At 35.5% G+C, this 17250-nt stretch overlaps 1 protein-coding gene across 1 annotated transcript in view; it reads left to right on the top strand.

The window, feature by feature from the left end:
• Positions 1–17250, top strand: part of AGMO (alkylglycerol monooxygenase) — a 327751-nt gene that overhangs the window by 95974 nt on the left and 214527 nt on the right. Inside the window, exon 4 of the mRNA XM_004263480.3 lies at positions 11521–11624. Within this exon, the coding sequence (XP_004263528.1) occupies positions 11521–11624 (104 nt within the window). The remainder of the gene's footprint in view (positions 1–11520; positions 11625–17250) is intronic.

Genomic DNA, 17250 nt, shown 5'->3' with positions numbered 1-17250 from the left:
TGTCACAAACTGTTACTCTTCCGATTTTATTTGTCATTTGAAAATGTAAAAACCATTCTTAGCTTGTTGGCTGTACAAAGCAGTTTGTGGGCTGGAGTTTGGCCTGTGATGTCAGTTTTCTGACCTGCACTAGATTGTGAGTGATATAAGGGCAGAGTATCTTACACATAGATATCACACAGTGAATATTTTCTGGTTGTACCGAGGCAATGAGGCCTTAATCCAGGACAGCAGGTATGAGATAGGAAAGGAAAAAATCAGGTGATTTTGTGGATTGATGGCAGTCAGTCGGGAAGTCTTGGTGGGGGCCCAAGGGAGGGAAAAGGACTGATCAAAGGTACAATAGTCATATTACAAGGTCAGAAACAGAAAGAAGGAGCATAGGCAGAAAACAATGAATTCATTTAACAAATAGCATTTGGATTTGAAGGTCATGTAGCAATGGAGTCATGGTTGGGGACTTTGGAGGTAGAATATGAAGTTTTGTCTATTAGAATAATGGGGGATATGGTCCTGCACAACCCCTTCCATCTCTCAGTGGCCAAAGAATATTCCAAGACCTCTTCCTCAAATAGTAGTGAGACTCGGTAGTCATTGATGGCCTCCCTTTTAAACCAGACATATATTCAGATTTCAGACATGCATTTACTTTGCAGGGAACAGAGGAAAGGGCAAAGTAACTCATCACAGTAACAAATAACGTTCAGTTCTATGATGTGTCAGCAAATGATATTAAGAGAGTGAGGAACAAATGTGTAGAACAAAATCTATCAGATGCAGATTGGTTCCTCAAAGGTCAGGGACAATGCCAATCTATGTCAGAATGAAACCATTCACAAAGGATAGACTGACCTGTTCCAGTTGGGACATCCAGTGCTGATTCACTCTGGCACCTTCATTGGACACCATCACATTTCTTGCAAATTCAGTAATCTTCCAAGCTTCTAACTCATTTGCTATGAAGCAGTAAAAATTAGTTTCAGAACACAAAGGCAAATGGTAAGCCCAATAGAAAGCCCTTATTATTGGCAAAGAGATCCTGGTAGGTTTTGTTGCTGTTGACAGGGGTAATCTGTATCCACTCAGGAGGCTTAATAGAGGAAGAATAAAGACAGATTGCAGCCACCTTCTAACTAGTGGTTTTAGTGCCATTTTTTCCTGCTTTCCTGTCTTTTCCTGACAATTCCTGGTTGTTTTGCTTTCCTGTTCACTTCCTTACGTTGCTCTCCTTTCAAACTTTGGAGGTTAATTTGTTCTTGGATTCTGTGACTTGTGGAGACAAATTATAGAAATCATTATTCCAAACATAATACAGCAGAAGTTCACTGGGTCTCACCACAGGCGAGCATGCTGCACAGAAGGAGTGCTTGCCAATCCTAGCTAACTCTATTGACATAAAGACAGTTCTTCTCCCACGATTTCTGCCCCCAGATTGTGCTAGTTAGGTCATTAGGAATGCCAAATATATGTCATTAAATCCTCTGGATGGTTTCTTGCTTTTATTCTGTGTAAAGCATGTGGATTCCTTAGAATCTGAATATATTGGAAATCTCGTGATAAAATCACTAACAGCCCCCAAAACCTAAACCATGATATTACTGTGCTGTTGCTAACCAGGACCCACATGCACTAGAATTTGGTTTTATTAAATGGGTAATAAAGAGACATAAAAATTGTCAAATTCATAATTGTTTTAAAATGTAATACTGATAACTTTTATTTCAAAGAATTTGTATTTAATTCTGCCAACTTCTGCAGAGAGGGATAGTTTTCCTATAAACACAGCTTATTTTCCACATGGTTGAAAGGTATGGGAATCTCCCTTAACCAAAAATCTCTCTTCACTAGTCTGTTGTGTTTCTGGAAATGTCAGTATTCAAGCCACTTAATACTTCAGTTCAATAACACTTTTTCTATTGAGTGAGGAAGAGCTCCTTCCAACGGATTACCAAGGATATAATCAGTATTCTCTAGCAAATTACTTGGCCCATGGCCTAGGGCCGAGGTAATATTAATCTGAAGAGAAAGAAGAGAAATCTAGGTGAATATTTAGTCTTGGCAAGTATCAACGCCCAAAATGGCTAGGAGCAGAGGGATATAAATGGAGAATGATGGAGCTTAGAGAAGGAAGAGTGTGCATGACATCAAACTGTTATTCATAGCATTCTTTTCAGGCAGCCTATAACCTTCTAATAGAGTGGACAGTAAAGTCAAAAATTACCATTTTATTCTTAAGCTAGTAGACAACCAGTTTATCTCATGGGTTGGAAGTGTTGCAGAGATTATATGGACTGACAACCTACAATAAAGCTTAGTCTACTCAGAGATGGAGTAGACTGCAAAGTAGAACTCTCTCTACTTTCATGTGTAAATGCACTACTGTTTCTTTCTACTCTGTCTTTCGGTGGAGCCTTAAGCACCATACTTCGTATCTGTGTACCTAAATGTGGAATGTAATATGAAACTATGTGTATTTTATATCTGTCTGCCTTGAATATAAATACATAAACATGCATACACACAAATGTACGGTAAATATATGCGTGCGCCTATGTGTAAATTACATTGGAAATGTACCTCATTTTCTTTTCTCTTCATAGATTCGCTTTCATCCTTCCCCTGTTTCAATTCTCAAAATATGTATATGAGCAATTTCCTCATATGGGTGAGCAATATTTAGAAATCTTGGTTGTAAACTGGCTCTTAGGAACGAGGTGCACATTTTCAAAAAGAAATGCACCCTTTTGAACTTAGGTTCTCAAATCTGCCTATATAAAGACATATAGTTCATCATAAAACTGAAAGAAAACTGTTCTATAGGACGTAATTACCATGTTCAGTAATATTTCAGGTGGGAACTGCTTTTAGCCTTTCAACTTGGGAAGCCAGGAGCATCTCTTTCTTTGCAGTGGGATGAGGAACCCCCTCTCACTTTCTGTTCCACCTGCCTGGCCTAGGCTGAAGGAAGTACACCTTTAATTTCAAGATATGGTTGGTTTTGTGTTTTCTGGTCTGGGACAAGGGCTCTAACCTGGAAGGTTAGTTGAAGATGGTGAAGTGTAGCGAGAGATTGGAAGTGAGAGACTTTGCAGGACTCATCCTAGTGCCCAGTATGAGTTCCTTCCTTTCAATCACTCCTCAAGGCCTGTCTGCTTCCCTTCCTATACCTAATACCTCTTGCCTATCATAGGAGCCTTTATTCCTGGCATTGTAATCTAACTCCCTGTGGAAGAGAGCGTGGTCCTATAGCTTCTCTCCTCTGCCAAGGAAAGCTCAGTTCTGCTAAAGTTTTCTAAAAGTTCTTACTCCTTGATCTGGCAAGGCAACAAGGAAAGTTTTCCTATTCTATATATATTTAGGTAGTAAAGGTAGAAATATGTTCATACATAACTAATAAAATGGTGGGTCTTTGGTGAGCAAAATTTAGATTCATCTGCATTGTGAGGAAAGTGAATAGTCAGGCTTGGGCTTTCCAGAGCAGGGTGGTGATGAAAGGAGAGGAGTATAAGGGCAGGAATAGTGTTGAGAAGACAATGGGGACTCTTGGAGGAGCATGGAAATGAGACTGGGGTATCAGATGCTACTAACAAGATATGTGACGTTTCTCTTTCCTTGACATTCCCAGCCCTGTTACACACACCTGCCCTTTCATTAGAATGAAGTGAGGGGAGACTCAAGGTAGTAGAAGAAAGAGAGAGAGGAAACATCTGCAGGATATGTTCTGGATTCCCTATTGCCATCTCTTTGAAGCACTCATTTTGGAAGGCTAATGATAAGAAAATACGTTACGTTGAGCTATGCTAGTTGGAGGTTGCTTTTAGAAACACAGGTACCCAGTATGCTGTGAAGTGATTTCCTCATAGAAGTCAGTCCATAGGAAACACTGAGTGATAGAGTACATAGATCTGTAATAAGGTCACTGATATTGGGGGGGTTTGCATCATATTCATATGTATTAAGAGCAAAAATTACTAGTGGGGAATAAGTTCATTGAGCGATAACAAATCCCAGTGACAGCACAATAGATTTATTTCTCATTCACATCCTGGTGAAATAACGGTCAGTGGGAGCTTTCTATTCTACCCTGGTAGCCAGATAGCCAAGATCCTTCTGTCTGGTTTCTTTGCATACCCTAAGGCCTCAGCGTCCTCCACTGAATATCCTGTCTGGCAATTGGAGGGGAACAGAGAGAGTGCAAAGGATCACACCAGTTCTCTACCCCTTCCCGGGGTGACACACATTATTTATACTTACACTGCATCATTGAGAATCAGACACACAAACCCACTGAGGGGCAGTGGGGCTGGAAAATATGATTTCTGCCAATGATAAAATTATTAATATGTAATAAGAAAAATAATCATTACTTATGCAAGTTATTAAATCTCATATATCCCTTTCCTCATTTATAAAATGGAAACTATACAAACATCTACCTCTAGTATAGTTCTAGATAATACATGAATTAATACATATAATGTGTTTAAAATATCCCCTAGAACATGATAAGCACTTTTGTGTGTTTACAATCATTGCTATTATTATTATTATTATTATTATCATTAATCAGTCTCATCTTTGAGTAAAGTCAAGGAGGAACTCATAGCATTTCTAACCATTAGGTAAGTAGGCAATGATCCAAATTTAAATTGTATGAGATATTGTAAAATCTCATTTCTAGAAAAGGTGGAGAATAGACATATAGAAAGACAGGTAGGGAAGGGGTCACTTAATCTGTCAGACAGAGTGAAGCTAATGTCTTCTTATATTTCATGGAAGCCTTGGTTATAATAATCTTTCAAAAGTTGTTATGAAACAATGACTACAAAGTGATGCAGGGCATGTATAATTTACACAGAATTATTTTTATTTTAAGGGATGTAAAAGTTTCCTGTATCAGCGAGTTCTTTCTATATCTTTCTTTTGCTTCTATTTAGTTGTAGGTTCTTTGAGGGATGTTTTTTGTTTGTTTGTTTGATTGATTGCATGCTTTTATCTATCAGAATATCCACAAAGATATACAGAGTAGGGATTCAATAAATTAGTGCTAAATAAATCCTTATTTTTTAAAAAATACACAATTTAAATGAAATCTTTTCAAATATAATCTTAATTTTTAGACTTTCCTAAATGGATTTAAAATAGAATACAACTGAACTAACTATGGACGTGTCAAAATTCTGAAATTTTAAAATCACATTTTTCATTTTTAATGATAGTGGATATGGTAGGTGGAAATAACATTCTTTTATATCTTCAATTAATTTTAACATTTCATCCAAATAACAATAATAAGCATCATATTTTTTCTTGCTTTTGCATTGTATAGAAATGGAAGTTTTGATTGAAAAAATGATATACATTCTTAAGGATTTATTTTGCTTCATACTAAAAAGTTGTATCTTTTATTTTTTGTTTAAATTTTGAAAGAATTTAAACATATGAATGGAGAACTAGTCTTTTAAAATTCTGCATGCTAGTTTTTAAAGACTTCCATGTGAACATAAATTTAAAAAAAATATTAAAGTTGTGATTGCTAGAAAGATTAGAGAGACAGTTTAGTGTTTGTGACAATTTTAGAGCCATCATTTGTTACCTCCTCTAGAGAGATGATTTAATATCTACATGTTGCCAAATGTATAGATAAAAAGTGAAAATTTGGTCAGTCCTTCAGATGACTGGTTTCTATGATGCTAAACATCTGGATATATGCAAAATGTGTTGAACAAAAATATGGAGGTCCAGCCAGTTTATCAATTTTATTCTCATTGATTTGATACTTTTAGATATATTTAGTCATTTATGTTTTGGTATTAAGTGGACAAAGGATAGATTAGAAAAAAATACTCAATAAAGACTATCAATCTCTATTCACTGAATGAATTAGCAATATCATCAATTTTATCATCACTTTGATTTGTTGCTATAGGAAGTGAATGAAATTGTGATGACACAATTGATGATGTCATCATCAGTGCATTCATTGAGGGTATATTCTTTGTTATTTCACCAGCTATTAAATTTTCCATTTAGACTTGACTTCGATAGTTCGAGTCTGTTACTAATATTTTGATTGCTTAGTTCAGTTACTTTTTTGAAATCATTTATCAGTCATGCTTGTCTGTTGGAAAGAGATGGAACAAATTTTTAAAGGATACACTTATACCTGGTACTGATATTTTCAAATTCAGAGTGACAATTGTTTTCATTCAAAAATAGACTAGTTCAGTATTTTGTAGTGTTAGATTTCCTGCAAAAGGCAGTAAGCAGTAGCTCCAATTCAAGAGATTTAGCACCATCATTTAATAATGTGTGTTGAGCTCCTTAATGTCCTTTACTTATTGGAAATTACCAAATGCATGTCATCTGGGGCTCACAGAATAGTTGGTCCCAGTCACCTCCATTTCTGGAGGAGAAATAAAACTCCAAGAGGGGAATGAATGCATCAAATAAATCACTGTTGAGAGAGAGAGAGACAAAATTTTAAAAAGCTTTCTCTCCTTTAATGAAACTTTTTCCCTCTCCCTTTTAATTTCATTTTTATTACTTATAAAATAAAGAATTTGAACTAAGTAACCTCATAAACTCCTTGCAGTTCTCATGTTCCATAGTTACCACACAATATGTTAAATGTTCCATCAAGTGTTACTAACATGCCTTTCTTGGTGCAAATACCAACATTTTGCAACTATGCCTGAACATTTTTTCCTTCATAACTCGAAGGTTTTCCAAATTATGAGTGAAGGCAACATCATCACCCCCAGGATGCCCCAAGACTTCCTGTCCACTACTGAAGATTAAATAGCTATCATATAGCTGTAAAAATTCCTTGTAGACCTTGTTTGTGTCTTAGATTAACCTAAAGAATTATTTCTCTCCATTTCATAGGTGACAAGAAATGACAGAAGAGACTTATTTAGATATACTTTAGATGTATAGTACATATAGAATCTGTTAGCTTCTAAACTACAAGTTTACTCTGCTTACAAATTTTCCTCATTCTGAAAAGTTTCTTGGAAGTAACCTCTGTTCTTATACACACTAAAAATATCTTTTAATGTAACTCTCGAGTATATAAATTGGATTTCATCAAAATTAAAACCCAGTGGTTTTAATTAGGTACTGTAAAAAAAAATGAAAAGTCAAACCGCAGACTGGGAGGAAATATTTGTGTGCAGAATATATAAAGATATCTCAAAACTCAATAATAAGAAAACAACCCAATTAAATTGTGGGCACTAATTTTGAATAGACAAAGAAGACATATAAATGACAAATAAGCACATGGAGAGGTAATCATTGTCATTCGCTGTTGCAGAGAAGCAAATTAAAATTTCAATATGATAATAATACACACCTATTAGAATGTTATCATATAAATAAATAAAAATAAAATTAATAATGTCAAGTGCTGTCAGAGATGTGTAGCAAATTTAACTCTTGTATACTGCTGGTGGTAATACAAAACGGCACGGTCAGTTTGGAAAACGTTTTGACAGTTTTTGACAACCTAATGTAAACATCCCATACAGTTCAGTAATCTCACTCCTGAGTATGTGCCAAAGTGAAATGAAACTTATGTTCACATGAAAACTATACTAGAAAATTTATAGATGCTTTATTTGTAATTGCCAAATACTGGAAACACTTGAAATGTTCAACTACTAAGTGGATCAAAACAAAACAAAACAAAAACTGTGGTACATCCATACAAATGCAATACTATTCAGCAAAAAAGGGAACAAACTACTGAAAAACACAGCAAAATGGAGGAATCTGTGATGCATTATGCAAGTGAAAGAAACCAAATCAGTGGATACTAGGGACTGAGAATGAGGTCAAGGAGAATTGACCACAGTATTAATTTTCTACTGCTTCGTAACACATCCGTGGCTTCTCTCACGGCTTCTGTAGGTCAGAAATCAGTGCACAGCTTGGATCAGTGCTTCTGGCTCAAGGTCTTTCATGAGGCTGTAGTTAAGCAGTTAAGCTGTCTGCTGGCTGTAGTGTTATCTGAAGACTCAAGTGGGGGTGGATCGGCTTCCAAACTCACTTACATGGTTGTTGTTGGGATTCAGTTTCTTGTGGAGTTTGGGTTGAGGAGCTTAGTTCCTTGCTAACTGGTTAACCTGAGGCCTCTCCTAGTCCCCTGTCATATGTGCTTCTCCAAAGGGCAGTTCACAACACAGCAGGTGACTTTGCTCAGACAGAGTATATGAGAGTACAAGAGAAAGCACCTAAGACATAAGCCACAGTCTTTTTATAACCTAATATCAGAAGTGACATCCCATAACCTTTGCCAAAATTACATTTACTAGAAGGGAGTCATAAAATCCAGCCCACACCCAAGGGGTGGGTTTATACAGGGGGTTGAACACCAGTAGGCAAGAATCACTGGGTGCCATCTTAGGGGCTGCCTCCTATAGGAATCCTCTGGGTCCCATGGATTCTTACTTCTCTCACATTCAAAACACACTCACCTCTCCCAAGGTCCTAAACATTTCATCCCATTACATTATCAGTTCAAAGTCCAGAATCTCATCATCTGAATCTGGGAGCCATGGTAGAGTCAGCCTGCCATACACAAAGTGGAACAGGGAACTTTTAGGGGTGATCAACACTGTTCCATATCTTATCTTGATTGTGACAGTGATTACACAGTGGTGTTTGTTTGGCAAAAACTCATAGAACTAAATATCAAAAGGGATGGATTTCACTGTATGTAAGTTGTACCTTAATTTACAAAAAATAGAAACAAGGTAACAAACTCAAGAATATAACATACATACAAACACACATATTACATTAAATTTTGGCCAAACAAATTGAATGATTGGTCAATGTATTAATAAAATATATTTAAAGAAATCTATATTTTGGCACTGGAAAGTAGCATTATTATTTCTAATATAATTAAAAAACCATAATAACATATCATATGCTTAGAAAATCAATAATTTTTTCTTATAGAAGAAGAAAATTATTATTGTTGACAACTTATAATTTTATTAATTTTTTTCACAGAAAGAAGTTTATTGTGATAATATCAATTTTTTCTCTTTAACATTTGGTTTTCTTGCTTAGAACAGACAACTCATCAATTCAAGTATTAGGGAAGATGAACATATATATAAATGTACTATTAACTTTTCCTCATTTACTAAAAAACTGTGGGGACAATTTTCTATAAAATGTATTTTTATAACCACTTTTGAAAATAATTTACTTCAAGTAAACTGAATATAGTCTGTGAAAAAAAACCTCTGTATTTCTTCTTGTTTTTCCCAATTCTGAAAAGTGACAGAGGTAAGGCAGTGGGATCCAGTTACTGCACCCTGTTTATACAGCTGTACTTCATTGAATGAAGGCTTGTGTTACACACAGTTTGTGATAGGAAGTAAATGCTTTTAAAACAACTATAGAGACAGGTCTTTAACCTCCACCCTCATGGATTCTTTGTTCCACCATTTAGCTTCTGTGGAGATTATAAGGAGGTAGTTCCAATGCATATTGTTACCCTCTAATTAAACCCCATCTGATTAGCTCATCCACTTGTGAACTCATAATATGGATACATTATGATGAATTTTTTTAAACAAAAATCCTGAAAGGCCCAACAAAGTAGTGTTTTCATTTGTAATGAAGTTTTTATGTGACAGATTCTGAAATGTTCAATAATGTGTATGTTCTAAAGAGAAAATGGTGTTTAGATTACTTCAGATGTTCAATCTGTAAAAAGTTTTAAAAGATTTAGGAGATTCATCAAATTTATTACCTCTTAATAATATTCCACACAACATCTGAAGATTTCAAGTGCCTTGGGATTCTTTGTATCGCTCTTATTTTTATAGCTATATAGGCTAGTCAGTAAACCAGAGATTTAGGTTCTAGGTTATTTCAGAGATTATGCTTGGGAAGTTAGAGATCATTATGGTGAAGTAGTTCTCATTTGTGTAAGAACAATTTCCTTCATTGCTCGGGTAGAAATACAACATCATTACTAGGAACGATTAGAATGATTAAAATGTGAAACCAGTCAGGATCTAAGTTAGATATAAACTGATGGTTTGTGAAAATACTTGCCCCACTTGAAAATATATGACTTTAATAGAAATGACTTCTGATAGAGCTGTGTATTCATAATCCTGTTCATAATCTCATTCTCACAGAACTAAGTCTTTCTTATATCTCATTTGTTTACCAAAACTCTTTTGCATATTTTATTTGGTAACTCCCTACATAGATTGTCCACAGACCTTTCATTTCCTAAATGAATGGCCAAGAAGAAGTCCACCCAGAATGACTATATCTATGTCTATATCTCCATTCATCCATGCTTTTCATTTTAAAAATTTCTAACAAATTGTTCTGCCATGTGCCATGTATTTTAACTATGAGTATGTGGCAGCTGCAGAGACCAATAACTCAATATTTCCACTTTTAGGTTCACTGTTCAGTTCCCATGCATCCAAGCCTAAAAAATTTTAAATTTCTAATCTATACCGGCAGGGATACAATTATCACATCATATGGTTAATTCTATCTCGTGTATTTGTAGCAAAGGACAAAATATAACTTAGTTTAACTAAGAGCATACTTTCTATTACTAAAACAGAATATATGGCATTTTGATCTGTAATTCTGGTAGGAAATGAAAAATGAGGGCAGAATGAAAGATGTGGGCTTGTTTTCTTAAATTCCATATACTTAGGTGGTTATTATAGTGGCACATTTGCTGTAGAAAAGGCAAGCAACTCTCCTTTAGGTATATATGAATCTCAAGACAGTACGAGGGCAATTTACATAATGTTTGGTGAAAATTAACAATTTGCATTTTCTTTTTTATTTTGAGGACAAACAGCAATTATGTGGGACAATTTTAGAAATGGTATACTGTTTTGGTGAGGTATGGGAAGAACTATATGTAACTATTAGTTATTAATATATATCTGTAAATAAAACTGAAACCTTAAATCTTAGGGCCAGATGTTATTCTGCTTTGCCTCTTATTCCAATAGACAGATTTTGAAATTTCTTAAAAAGCCATTAGGGAAGAATATTATGAAATATTTCATTCCAAAATTTATACACCAATTTCTCCCATCAGAGTACTCTTCTTTAATTAGAAATATGTTATCACATGCTGAAAACTTATCACAATGCATTGACTGTATTTGTTACAACATTACCAGTTGGCTTTTATGATTTGTCACGTTGTAATATGTTAGGAAAGTGTAAGTTTGGAAGTCATTTCAGTTTGCTGAAGGCATTTAATTATATCATATACACTATACATATTTATTGGCTATGTTTCAATTTTTTTATTTCTTTGTAATTTATACCATCTCTGCTTCCAAAAATGATTTGAGGCAGCTCATTTTAATTATAATTATATTGGCTAGGTTTTTCAGAGATGTTCGAGATTTTTCTTCCTCACTCAACAGAGCAGCATACATAACTGAAAATGAAAATTGCTTTGTTCTTATTGTCATGGCTCATTTCAAATTGTGTGTTTTGCAGAGGTTAATTTTATGTGGGCTGCACACCAAACACACCACAGTTCAGAAGACTATAACTTATCCACAGCGCTGAGACAATCTGTCTTCCAACTGTACACTTCCTGGGTAAGTTTATGAAATTGAATAAAGGTGATAATATAATTTCATTTAGTCGCAACTGTTTCTGTTTCCTCCAAGTAAATGAATAGAAGCTGTTTTACAAAAAATGCTTCTTTCTCCTCTGTAAGGCCAGACACTAAAGTGTTTCCTTCTCCTCTGTGAAGCCAGACACACATAAAGTAAGTGGTTTTTTCCAATGGTAGTCTTTTACTTGAGGCCCCAAAACTCACGGTGAGAAAGTGGCTGGCTGTTCTTTATTTACTGTCAACTAAGGAGTGTGACATATAGACAATGTATCTCAATTCAAATATATGTAAAGATTTCATTACAAACTTTTAAAAACAGTTTTTAAAAAATCAGTTCCCATTTCTGCATGCTTGAGTAAAATCTAATTAAATTCTTTGCTTTTTATCTATGTATTAGCATAGTTAGTACAATGCTCAACAGAAAGTTTGGCTCTAAAGTATTTTAACATAAGGAAATGACAAGACTAATGAATACCAGAAATCGCCTCTAGTTCTAAGATTCTTCTCATTCTCTGGGCAAACCTGGTCCACTTGGTATCAGACCTCATCTGTGATTGTCCCTCTTTAGCTCTTCTGAGCTGTCTAAAGTACTGCTGCTAAAATGCACCTTGAGCTAGAAAGTCAGAGTTATCAATGTATAAGTGCATTCATCAATAGCTGTTTACTAATGATAAATTATAATGATAATAATACAAATGTTCATCTGTATGGTTCTTAATAGTTTGCATGTATAATACTTCTATTAGATATGATTATTGAATATCTTCTATGTGCCGGACAATCATCTAAGACCTCTTTATGTATTAATTCATTTGTTTTTCATGACAACTTCAAGGCATAGTTATTAGTATAACTCTCATTTCAAAATGATAACTGAGTCCATAGTTTAGTCACAAAACTATTAAAGGGAGGAGTAGAATTTGAACTCATTCAACCTGGCTGCAAAGATCTTAACCTCTACACTAAATTCTCTTCTATGTACCTCTGTATTGTTTTTCACTTATGTCATATCTTTTGATCCCTGCCCCCCGTGCTATGCTAGATCAAGTATTACCATTATCAGGTACCTGTAGGTCAATGAGATTAATTATACAACCAGTAAGTGACAAAGTCCCATATTTGAAATCAGATTCTTCATAATCAATAGAAAGATATACTGGCATGTGTTCTGACCCAAACAGGAGCATAGGCCATACAAATGGATAAGCCAGTGGTGGCACTAATACATTTGCTGCAAAGGATATTGAAGGAAATCCACCCCCTGCTCCCCACACCATACACCTATGTTACAGCTTATATTAATTTCCTAGGCCTGTTGTAACAAAGTACCACAACCTGGGTGGTTTAGAACAACAGAATTGTATTGTCTCACAGTTCTGGAGGCCAGAAGTTTGAAACCAGTGCTGGCAGGGTCATGGTCCCTCTGAAAACTCTAGGGGAGCAGCTGTTCAAGTCCTTTCTCCTAGCTTCTCCAATCTTCACTCCCCATGGGAGTCTGATCTTCACATGGGGGTCTCCCTGTGTCTGTGTTCAAATTTCTCTTTTTTTATAAGGACACTAGTCATGTTGAATTAGGAGCCCACCCTACTGCCTTATGACCACATCTTAACTAATCACATCTGCAATGATCCTATTTCCAAACAAGGTCACATTCTGAGGTATTAGGGAATAGGATTTCAACACATGAACTTTAGAGTGACATGATTCAATGTATAACACAGCTCTAAGCAATATACGTGGAAAAGAAAGAAAGATAGATAAATAGATAGATAGATAATTTCCCCCTCACATCTTCTATAGCCAGCTTGTGCTGGAACTTTAGAAGGTTAAAAGTAGAGGAACATACTACCTATTACACAGATGTATATACCTCAAGACTGGTCCAGTGAATGGAGGGAAGGACAGGCTCCTGACTGGGGAGGAGAATACTGTCCACCCTCCCTTCTTAAGGAATAGCTGCATTAATACAAATTGCTATTATCCTATACAAAATAGGCTGACTATATGACTGATTAAAATAATAATCTCAAAAATATTTATTCTCTCCTGATTTATATATTACTCTTTGCATAAGGATAACTCAAACCACCAGTGGTTACATTTTGGGGGAGAAAGTCTCCAAGGGATGTAGTTATGTTGGAAGTTGCTCCAGGGAAATCAGTGTCATTAATGAGTTAATTATCTGAGGAATGATCAAAGGAAAATTTTCTATCTGAGCATGAGAGATTTCAGAAGTAGAAGAAACCTGGGAGATACGATATTTAAATCATCTATTTTTAAAACTACAAAATGAATCTCAGGGGAGCCCACCCATCATCCAGTATTGAACATTGTTGGCTGGAACAGTCCAGACATCTTACTCCCATCTTTATCCTGGTCTAGCTTGTGTCCTTTCCCCTATTATATCAATGCATCCAAAGATACAGATTAGTGAAAACTGAAGTGAAATGCAGGTTCACACCTATTTATTGCCAGACTAAATTCCCTTTATAACCTCTTATCACTTTGCCAAAGACACAGAAAATATGCTGAATAAGTAAATGAGCATTGGGAACGCATTACAGCTGTTAATTTGGGGTGGAGATGGGGAGGAAGAGAGGATTTCCAGTATGGGACATGAAAGGTAGAGATTGTCAATTAGCCTGGATTCTTGGTTAATATTTGTAAGTGTGCCAGAAGATAACTTGGATGGTTTCAGGATCCGTGATGGTTGCCAGTCTGTGATAGGTCTTTCTAGACATTAAAATCAGAATTGTAAGGTCTCTTCATTTTCTTTGCATCTTTGTAAGATTCTTTTCATCGATACAGCTATATAAGGCATATAATTTGGTAGCTACTAAGGTAACAATGTATTTTAGAACAAATAATAAATGGGTCATGTCTTTGGAGAGAAAATTGATTTGTGAAATGAAAAGAAAAATTAAGCTCAGAGTGCTTTTCTTTGACATTACTATGAAAATTAGGGTGGCAGGCCTGTCATTTAAAGTAGTTAAAGATGAGAATTTATAACCATACTTTTTGCATTTTTTAAATCCAGTTTTAGGTGATTTAACATTACTTATCCCCAAAGAGCTACAATTAGTGGAGTAACTTTTTTTCCCCAAATCATTGATTTTTTTTATTGAAGTGTAGTCAATGTACAATATTATATGTTACAGGTATACAAAATAGTGATTCACAATTTTTAAAGGTTATACTTCATTTATAGTTATAAAATATTGGCTATATTCCCTGTATTTATTGGGGAAGGTAGTAAAGTAGTCGTGTTCAGGCTTCAGAGGCCACACTAGGCCTCTCTCTGACCTGACAATGACACTAAAGCTGGCTGCATGCCAAACTGCTGAGCTACACCCAGGCCAAAGGGGTGGCGCCAGCACACACTGTAAACCACTAGATAAGATAGAGAGTAAGTCCTGGGACTTCTTGCACCTTGAGGGTCTGGCCAGCCCCTGGGGATCAAGAACATTCCAAGACTTATGAGTTAAGACCAAGGCATTTATGACAATAACCAGAGCTGCAAGCTTGCATGTAGGTTGATTGTTATCAGCATGCGGCCTGGTGCTAAAAACTGGGCTCCTTCGAGTGGCAAACGGAAGTCTCACCTGTGGGGTGGTGGATGCACCGCCTGGGACCCTTCCCAACTGGGACTCCAGCTTTCTGTTACTTGGGACTTCCCAGCTGCTATTTGAATCTGGATGTAGGTGTCGGACCAATCTGATGATATATACTCTGTTATGTCTCTCTAATACTTTTATTCATCCCCTTCTAATGCCTGTATATTGAAATTAAGTTAAATAATCTTCTATTAAAAAATTAATTAAGTCTGCTCAGTTGTGTGAGATGAGTGGTTATTTTGCCAGTGAATCCAACGAACCTTGAAACAGAAAGAAGGATTTCAGCAAAACAGTATTGTACAATATATCCTTGTTTATTTTGTACAATTATAGTTTATACCTCTTAATCCCCTATCCCTATATTGCCCCTTTTGGTAGCACCTTTTTAAGTGAGGCTTATTCATTATAATTAATTATAATAATTAAATACATTAATATTAATTATAATAATTAAATATATGGTTTTGCTTGCTACTTAAGTCTTTTATTATACATCTTAATATAATGCCTATATTAATTATATATATATTAATTAATATAATGCCCTATATTGCCCCTTTTGGTAGCACCTTTTTAAGTGAGGCTTATTCATTATAATTAATTATAATAATTAATTACAATAATTAAATATATTAATATTAATTATAATAATTAAATATATGATTTTGCTTGCTACTTCAGTCTTTTATTATACATCTTAATTAATATAATGCCTTAAACATGATAGTCTCTCCACTTTGCAAATAATAAAATGTGTCATGAATATTATGTAATATATAATAGGGTCAAGGTTAACATCTCATTTTCTTCCAACTTTATAAATAAAATATCTGAATGCTACAGCTTTATATTCAAAACATAGTTATAGAAGTGCTCAAAAAATAGAAGAATGGGATAAGTCAAAGGGTTACAGGAGCCAATTTGAAAGAGCTCCCAATGGCCAAAACGTGGAACAATTTGAACAACAAAATATATAACATAGTGTGAAGTTATAATCCAAAGTATAAAATAAATATCTTTGAAATCAGTCCACATTGACATAGATCAATGATTAAATACATAAATAAATAGGAACAAATAAATGGGAAACGAAATCCCCTAAAGAATTTCAAGAGAATTTCAAATTATATATGTAGATACTGCCCCCATCCAGGAAATGGAGTTTAATACCTCCTTTACCATTGCCCTTTGAGTGTGGACTCTAGTAACTCCTTCACAAAGAATAGAGTATGGAAAGGGACAAAGGGTGGGGTGGAAGTGGAAGTTTAACTTTAGAGTGAAGAAACTTAGCAAACACAATAAATCGCGGGTCAAAGTTTACATCATCAGGTTGTATTGGGAGCAGGTACCGTTTGATAAGATGTGATAAAAATATGCTGTTGGTATGTACCCTATGACAAGATACATGGGAATGGACCTTCACCCCTGTGGTCTTTGTCACCAAAACCCATAACCCCAGTTTAACCATAAGAAAAGACATGTGTCAAACCCAAATTGAGTGACATTCTACAAAATACCTAACCAGTACTCGAAAGTGTAAAGGTTATGAAACACAGAGAATGTCTGAGAAACTGTCACAGATCAGAGGAGACTATAAGATACAAAACTAAATGTAAGTTTTATCCTAGATGGATCCTAAAGCAGGAAAAGAATATTAGGGGGGAAGAAAAACAGAACTAATGAAATCTAAATAAGGTGTAGAGTTTAGTGGAGTTTAGTTAAAAGTAATGTACTGGGCTTCCCTGGTGGCACAGTGGTTGAGAGTCCGCCTGCCGATGCAGGGGACACGAGTTCGTGCCCCGGTCCGGGAAGATCCCACATGCCGCGGAGCGGCTTGGCGCGTGAGCCATGGCCACTGAGCCTGCGCGTCCGGAGCCTGTGCTCCGCAACGGGAGAGGCCACAACAGTGAGAGGCCCGCGTACCGCAAAAAAAAAAAAAAAAAAAAAAAAAAGTAATGTAGCACTGTCACTTCCTTAGTTGTTTCAATGCAG

The sequence above is a fragment of the Orcinus orca genome, chromosome 9 (assembly GCF_937001465.1).
Source record: "Orcinus orca chromosome 9, mOrcOrc1.1, whole genome shotgun sequence".
Taxonomy (NCBI): domain Eukaryota; kingdom Metazoa; phylum Chordata; class Mammalia; order Artiodactyla; family Delphinidae; genus Orcinus; species Orcinus orca.
This window is presented reverse-complemented; position numbering and strand designations above follow the sequence as displayed.